This window comes from Bombus vosnesenskii, unplaced genomic scaffold (assembly GCF_011952255.1).
Source record: "Bombus vosnesenskii isolate JDL3184/JDL3185 unplaced genomic scaffold, Bvos_JDL3184-5_v1.1 scf7180000014724, whole genome shotgun sequence".
Lineage (NCBI taxonomy): Eukaryota > Metazoa > Arthropoda > Insecta > Hymenoptera > Apidae > Bombus > Bombus vosnesenskii.
In genome coordinates, this window is record NW_022883608.1 from 50,004 (window position 1) to 57,701 (window position 7,698).

Consider the following 7,698-nt stretch of genomic DNA (forward strand, 5'->3'; position numbering starts at 1 on the left):
TTGAGAAATGAAAGCTCGTGCTTGATGCAAGAATAATGTTTTTGTTAGATAGTAAGGAGATAAGCGGTAGCGTTAGGGGATATCCGTGTTTTCAAGGACATTAAGGAGTGGAAAATAGACATTTTTTAATCCGTGTTTAGAATAGAACGTTGTAGTTATAAAACAATTTACTATTTTTATTTCCTCATCTTGCAACAAAACTTTCCTTCGAATTCTCTTTTATCGTTTATAGACAACAGACTTGAACGACATAATAATATAGACCCGTATTATTTAAAATCGTATTATAGAGAATTTACAATTATACAATTCGGTCATTTTACTTAGTATTAATAATAATCGAATCTTATAAAATTTTTTTATACAAATATTCTTCTTCTCTTCTTTTCTTTTTCTTTTTCGCCCTTAAATCCTATTCCATTAACGATTGACATTTATTTCTCAACGTCACATACTCGACAGGGATGACATTTAATTTTTAATTGGACCATGCGCGCATCGGGTGTATGTATCGTGCGTGGAATGCGGCGATCGTGGCATTTACATATTTCTCAACTTATTCAAGGTTCGACAATGGTTGCCATGGCGATTATAGCGCGTCTTGGGGTGAATATCGCCGCGAATATTGGTTTCCAATATGCAGCGGAAATGCCGCCGACTGTGGTGAGAGCTCAGGGCGTGTCTTTGATCCATATCATCGGTTATATCGCCCACATTTTGGGACCTTACATTATTTATCTGATAAGTGAATCGAAATTTCTGTTAACGACATCGTATTTCTACGATCCGAAAATTACTCAACCTCTTTTTTAATTTACGACTAATATTATTTGTTATTGAAATACGTTTTTTTAAGTTGGTTTAATTTGTAGAAAAATTATGTTCCTTGTCGGCCATGGATTCTTCTTGTGATCTTACGAATCACGGAAACAAGATAGATTTTCGATATATTTTCCTCCGTTTCGTTTTTTTGCGAAGGAAATGTAACTTTTCTATTGTCTGTAATTATTTACAGGTTTGCGATACTACACTATAGCTTCGTTTCTAAATGAAACGAATGTTTACATAATCTCGTTATACAGGTAACACCAATGATCCTTTGTATATTGACAACTTCTTCAAATTCTGTCTTTAACCAATATTCTTTATTAATATTTAAAAGAAGTGTTCATTTATTTCCCGAAAATCGAAGGGAAATTAAGGAATTAGCGGAAAGCGGAATTAATCGCTATTACTTCTAAAAGAGGTATAAAGGGAAGCGTATAAAAGGGAGAATATTTTTCATTTAATTTAGGCTGACATTGATCCATCTTTACCGCTGGTTGCCCTCGGTTTGCTGTTTTTTGGACAAGCCTTCCTGACCCTTGGCTTGCCAGAAACGTTGAACCAGGAATTACCAGAAACCCTACAGGAGGGTAACGACTTCGGCAAGGAACAAAGTTTCTGGTGGGTTCCGTGTATATCCTCGTAAGTATAGATTCTATAATATTCTTCCTCCGCCTTATGTCAATATAAATTTACTAATAATCGTTTATTTCAATTTGACAGGAGCAAAATGCTGTAAAAATCTTATAGAAAGAAGAAAGGCCTTTCAAATCCAGCGTTTACTGGCAGTGTTCAAAAAATGGATTGTACTAGGTTATAGCGGTTAGATTTGGCGACGGCGCGAAACTTGCCAGTGGCGCGAAATTTGCCAGTAGGGTGAAACTTACCAGTGGCATGAAACTTGTCAATGGCATGAAACTTGTCAGTGACATGAAACTTGTCAGTGGCTTGAATCTTGTCAGTGGCGTGAAACTTGCCAAATTCGTTGTAAATATAGTTATTAAACGTGTGCGTGTGATGTTAGATGTTAAGATATTACGAACGTATTGAGATTGGAGAGCTATTGAGAGAAACTAGGAAGAAGTATCGATTACTGCAGTGAAAGAGACAAGAATCGTCAAATTACACAAGGTATACGTTTAAGCAATTAATTGACGCTTCATCGACGAAGTAGCTTTGTTGCACACAAGATAATTTTCTTTAAAGTGTATCTTTTTTTAATTGGATTGACTGTATAAAAATGTGAAGAAATTTAAAGAATTAAGAACGCGGCATTTAAAGTACGTTGCGTTCACATATTGCGATGTAATTATTTCGCGTACTATAACGTCGGTAAAGTGTTGGAAATGAGAAACGATTCAAGTATCTTATGTAAATGTACAATTAAATTCAGTATTGGATATATGTATTAAAGGAAGCGATATATAAGGAAATAATATACCATAGTATTTACGCATCTTTCGCTTTAAAAATCGAAAAGAAAGATCTATATCTTTTTCTTCTTGCTCTTTTTTTTCTTTTCTCGTTGAAGGAATACTCTAGTTGAATTGATTTAACTATGAAATACCGTGAATAACAAAGGATTGCCACGAGACTCGAAACACAAAAAGAGAGCTGTCTTCGCGCATTGTCAAGCTTTCAACTTGTCTCCTTTATTACGAATCGCCTTTGTATCAATATAGGTGATTCATAAATCGCCGACACTTGAAATGAGAGTTTCGATCGACTTTTAAACCGAAGAGTATTTTGCGTTCGCTCGATCAACGTGGCTTTTTTTCATCATCCATTTATGCATCAACACGTTGAATGCTTTGAAAACTCTGAGATCTCTGTTATTTAATTTAAATATATACATACATATATATATATATATTATTCTAATGAAACATCAAAATTGAAATTCTTTTATGATATTTCCTTTTTTATGATCTTTCAGTATTAATACGAGAAATATCTCTATTTGATATATTTAGATATAATAAGAATATTACTTCTAATAAGTATCCTTGAATCCGTAATTACTGATCATTCATAAAATGGAATGCATTAAAACAATTAATTGCTAAGCGTTCATTAGCTACCATCATACCCAATTGAGATTATAAAATGAAAGTTGTAGGATCTTTTTAAGCAGGAATTTTTTTTAATACAAAGGATATTAACATAATGTTCGACATTCTTCCGAAATTGTTCTGTTTAAATCCAATGGAAAAAGCAGTAAATAATTTATAGAATTATATACAAATTTTAGAAGAAAAATTGATAGATAATGAGTTAATTTTGAAAATGCTCAGTGTTATGATCCGCGGTGTGTGACCTGGGCCAGGCAGAGAGTCGCCCGGCGTAACACTCAGGTTTAAATGTTACTTGAAACAGATCGAAACTCCGTCACGTGTTCAATTAGAAATAGTAAAATTCTGATTCGTGAAGAGACGCGAATATTTCCAATCTCGTTCCTTTCGATCCTCCGACCTGTTCGTCTTAAGCGCGCAATCTCCGTTATACCACCTTTAAACAATGATTCTAGCAACTAGAATCATTCGCGTACTTATGAGACTAGCCCCTGCTTTCAGTTACCGATTAAAAAGACATACTATTGTTCGTTGCAAATATCAGCTATCGTTCCTCAAAACCTGAGATTCTTTGAAATATTCCTACGCTAGAGATTCAACTGTACATAATTGTTCAAGGCTACAAGTTAGTTCGATCCTCGTGATGCAATGGATAATAATTCGATCGTCTGGAAAATAATTCTGGACGAAAGAATTCTCATTTAACCCTTGACGGTCGATGATTTTGTAAATCATGTACGATATCGTAATCAGGAATGAATTCTTTTATATTTTTAATCTTGAAATTACACAGGGCCAATACATATTAAGCTGAATCGCAAATAAATATTAAGGGAGTCTTAAGGAGTTATAATATCGACATTTCTTATCAATACGATAGTGATATAATAATGTGATATAGTACAGAGTGTTTCGTAACTGATGATTCTTCGTATTTTCGAGAAAATAAATTTTGAATATGTTTCGTGAATGTCGTGTGAACACGAGTTGACAAAGCTTCAGAATTTCATTCTCTCGAACGTCGTACGAAAATCTCTCGTTCTATATTTTCAACAGATCCTTTCACATAGTATTATTCTGTACCACTGGTTATTAACCACATTAACTAACCACTGGTTATCACAGTATCAATTACCAGACACCCTGTATAATACAGAATATTACTTCAAATATCCGTATAATGAAGCATTTCATTTTCTATAATTAATTATAATTAAGTTCGGCTGTTAAGGGTTAATACATTGTAACATAAGTGATCGTTATCGTAGAACTCCTAATTATAGGATGGAGTTAGATTAGACGTATAATGATGAACGAGGATCATCGAGCATTAATGTATTTAATTATAGAGATATTTAGCAGTTTATTTTTGTTCGGGGGATTCGTCGATGTGTGTGCAAATAAAAAGTAGAATTGTTTCTTATATTAAGGTTTATGGAAGTTTTATTCGGTGAATCAATCTTATGGACGTGAGTGTATACGCGAATATATACGTGAGTGATGATTATGAATACTATGAATAGGTTTCTTCAGATTGATTGCGTTGTTATTGGCACAACGACGAACACTGATCGTCATACGATGGCACGATTTGCTTACAATATTCTTTCCTTTCTTTTTTTCTTCTTCCTAAACCATAGAAACAGTCAATTAGAGTTATTTTTTTTTTAAATGTACGTACAACTCGTTTTAGATAGATAAAAGTCCAGCAGTTGGTGCTGAAGAAATTATAACAATAATTTAAAAAGTCTTCAAGCTTGGATTTTATTAATATTGTACGTTATTTAAAATCGTACAAAAAATATAACGAATAGATAAATAATCGTTAAAAATACGTGGATAATCGTTCAAAAGATATAAAACTGTTTCTTTTCACAAAGAAAAATTATCTAAACGTACTATTTTTTTAAATAAGATTTTGTCCAATATATTCCAGTAAAAAATGTTAAAAACATTAAAGGAATCAAAAATTTAAATCTCCCTAATTTATTATTTACGTAATTAATAAATTACGTAATTATTAATTTACGTAACATTTTCGATATTATTCTACGTAATATCTTTGAATATCAAATTAGCACCAACCGCTGAACGATTCGAACGTGCGTAACGCAAGTGAAAATTAGCATTAAAATTATAAAAGCTCTTAAAAGATAATAATAAAAATTATATAGGAACACGATTTCTAAGCTCGCTCTTTTTAGAATTAAGGCTTACAAATTCTTAAACGTAAACGATAAAAATAAAAATTAATGTAGGAGAATAGAAAAATAATATGTTCCGATTTTTTCTCGTACAAAAATCGTCAGACTGATCCGCTTGTAATATTGTTACTTCTAAAAAAAACACGAATCCTCCTTCGTGTTTTTTAATTGAATTATTATTAAAAATCAGATAATTATCGTTCACAGGAGTGATAGTGTTGATGTCCATTGAAGTGTGTCTTATGGTAGCAAGGCAACGACCAGAAATGTTGGTCCCTTCCGAATTCTTCGCCTTGCTTGATAGTCTGAGGAAGATTCTGGCCGACAGTTTCCGGCAAGAACAAAACCAGTGCAGCGCCAAAAAAGGACACCGTGCTGATGAGCATTGGAAATCCCTCCCAAATTGCAGCCTAATGAACAAATATTAATTTATATGAGCAAAGGTTAAATACCATGAAAATCTGGTCAAAGTATTTCTCATTTAAAAAGTTTCATTAGAAAGTTTCAACCAATATAGTTTCATATCATAAGTTATTCCATCATTTTTTATTTTAAATTTCAATTTTTTGATTAAAGATCAGTTAAAGAAAAGCGTTGGTTGCGACTTCCAAAACGGGCTTTCTAGAAAGTGAGAAATATTTTGATCAGATTTTTATAATATTTAACTTCTTCAGGAAACAACTTGTTTTAAGGTAAGAAAAAAACTATTTTACATTATCATGAGAAAATTTACATGAGAGCTTTTTCATAATTTCTAATAGCGCTTATTGTATCTTTTGGAATAAATTAAAGAGAAGTTGAACGTGGATGTGCTTAGCGGTGTTTCAAAAATATTGTAACAACAATAGTAGTATAAATATTTATTTATCGAGTCAGTGATATATGGCGCCAAAGAGTGTGCAACTATTCCGAAAATATGGATGAAAGATACGCCCTGCGATCTGACTGGCGTGGGCAGAAGTTCTGCTGCATACTGAAGACCAACATTGGCTGCCATGTTCAGACAGAATCGCGACAATATTGACATTACTAATTTCGCGAGCACTGGGGAATAAATAAAAAAATACAAAATTAATCCTGGATACACAATACTTGATTGTAAGTTTAATTAAAAATATAGTCCGATCGAAGCTTAATCAAAATCAAATTAAAATTTCACACAAACTTTAAACTTCTATAAATCTCCAAATTCTAGAAAACCAACATATAGAAAATTATTGCTTCTAAAATGTGCACACCTCTTTCAATTTCGCCACTAAATTAATTCCTAATAATTCCTAAATTCTAGTTCCATCAAAATAATTATTTTCCAAGATTAGTACCTTCGAAGTTGCCAAAATTCTTTTACATTCATCATCAACTTAATTTCAGATTTTTCTCAATAATACGTCATTATAATCGTTTTAATTTTACTTTAATAAACAGATCGATATATTTACTGGAATGCAGCATAAGTTCAGCGATACTGAGTACACAGGTCATTGCCATCGTGAGAAATCCGCAGAGTCTACGACCCCATCGGTCGAGCAACAGGGCGAGTAATAACCCAGCTGGAAGTTCTGTGGCACAGGCGATCGAGAACGACACGAACACCGAGCTCTGGATAAGTTTCAATGAATACACGTGATCGTCGAACGAGATCAGGGTAAAACACCTACAAGATTGTATCGGTTATTTATGAAGGTTTTATCGCAACATGAACTCGTATCTTATACTTGCCAGAATGCAACTAGAAGAATAGTGTTTCTCGCCAACCGTGGCGTTTTGAACAGATCGAGCAGCGTCGCTGATTCTTGAATTTTGTCCGGTGCCTCCATGTTACTCTGCAAGAATTTATTTCGAGAATAATTAACGAAAGATATAATACGAGTCGTGCCTTTAGCCCTTACACAGTTCAAAATTCATAACACACTGAAAAGAAATTTTATTTTCATTGTATTCGTCATTAATAGATAGCACGAACAGTGGCACTTTGCATTCTGTTTTATGGCATTAGTCGGCATGGCTTTTGATATCGAGATTTATTAATATAATGGGTGGTTGGTTGATTAAATACTTTTCTGATCCGAAATACAGTCGGGAACAAAACTAAGTGGATTAGTGGAGAAAATGTAAAAATTCATTTCAATCATTTGCTGAACTATCTGCATATTATTAGAAGGAAATATAATAAATAAAACTCAAGTATATGAGGCTGATACTAATTTGATTATACTTTCTTCACATCTATTTCCATTAACTATAGCAGCTTATTTTTATCCCCGATTGTACTTGTAAATTGTAAATATTTTATAATTTCTATATAAATTCCCAGATTTACTTCAAATTTTGTACGAGATCGATATAATACCACAATGGAATCGCGACAGTCAGGTTTCATTTCATATTTCATTTTTCATCGCGTTTCATTTTTAAAACCTGTCTATGCATGTTAAAATACATTCGCGAGTCTGTGTGTTTTCGACGTGAATCAAATATATCTGTCAGCACAGATTCAAGTATTGTACCGTATGATTTCGCGTAAGCTTTCTAGAATTCTATTTGATCGAACTTACGACGAATATATCGTAAATACGCGAGTCTGGATTTCTACGATT

General features: G+C 33.0%; 1 protein-coding gene, 1 long non-coding RNA gene and 1 pseudogene across 2 annotated transcripts; 2 read left to right on the forward strand and 1 right to left on the reverse strand.

Annotated features, from left to right (window-relative positions):
• LOC117240505 overlaps positions 1 to 2,691 on the forward strand; it is a 28,501-nt pseudogene extending 25,810 nt beyond the window's left edge.
• On the forward strand, positions 842 to 1,161 carry LOC117240506. The gene is made up of 2 exons (XR_004494715.1): positions 842 to 1,015; positions 1,083 to 1,161. It is a non-coding gene; the product is annotated as an uncharacterized LOC117240506 (long non-coding RNA).
• A 2,459-nt stretch (positions 2,692 to 5,150) lies between the features above and the next one.
• On the reverse strand, positions 5,151 to 7,692 carry LOC117240507 (organic cation transporter protein-like). Its single transcript, XM_033506522.1, has 5 exons — positions 7,657 to 7,692; positions 6,821 to 6,924; positions 6,541 to 6,755; positions 5,970 to 6,145; positions 5,151 to 5,511 (listed from the first exon to the last, which is right to left on the reverse strand). The coding sequence occupies exons 2-5, from the start codon at positions 6,916 to 6,918 to the stop codon at positions 5,296 to 5,298; spliced, it is 705 nt and encodes a 234-aa protein (XP_033362413.1). The 5' UTR covers positions 6,919 to 6,924; positions 7,657 to 7,692; the 3' UTR covers positions 5,151 to 5,295.
• Positions 7,693 to 7,698: the final 6 nt, after the last annotated feature.

What these genes read in the sequence shown, in the direction of transcription:
- LOC117240507 (XM_033506522.1), bottom strand. Translation starts at nt 6,918, where the DNA reads ATGGAGGCACCGGACAAAATTCAAGAATCAGCGACGCTGCTCGATCTG. An exon ending in TGAACTTATGCTGCATTCCA is followed by an intron (nt 6,146 to 6,540) that starts GTAAATATATCG and finishes TTTATTCCCCAG; the next exon opens with TGCTCGCGAAATTAGTAATG. An exon ending in CGCCATATATCACTGACTCG is followed by an intron (nt 5,512 to 5,969) that starts ATAAATAAATAT and finishes TTTGTTCATTAG; the next exon opens with GCTGCAATTTGGGAGGGATT.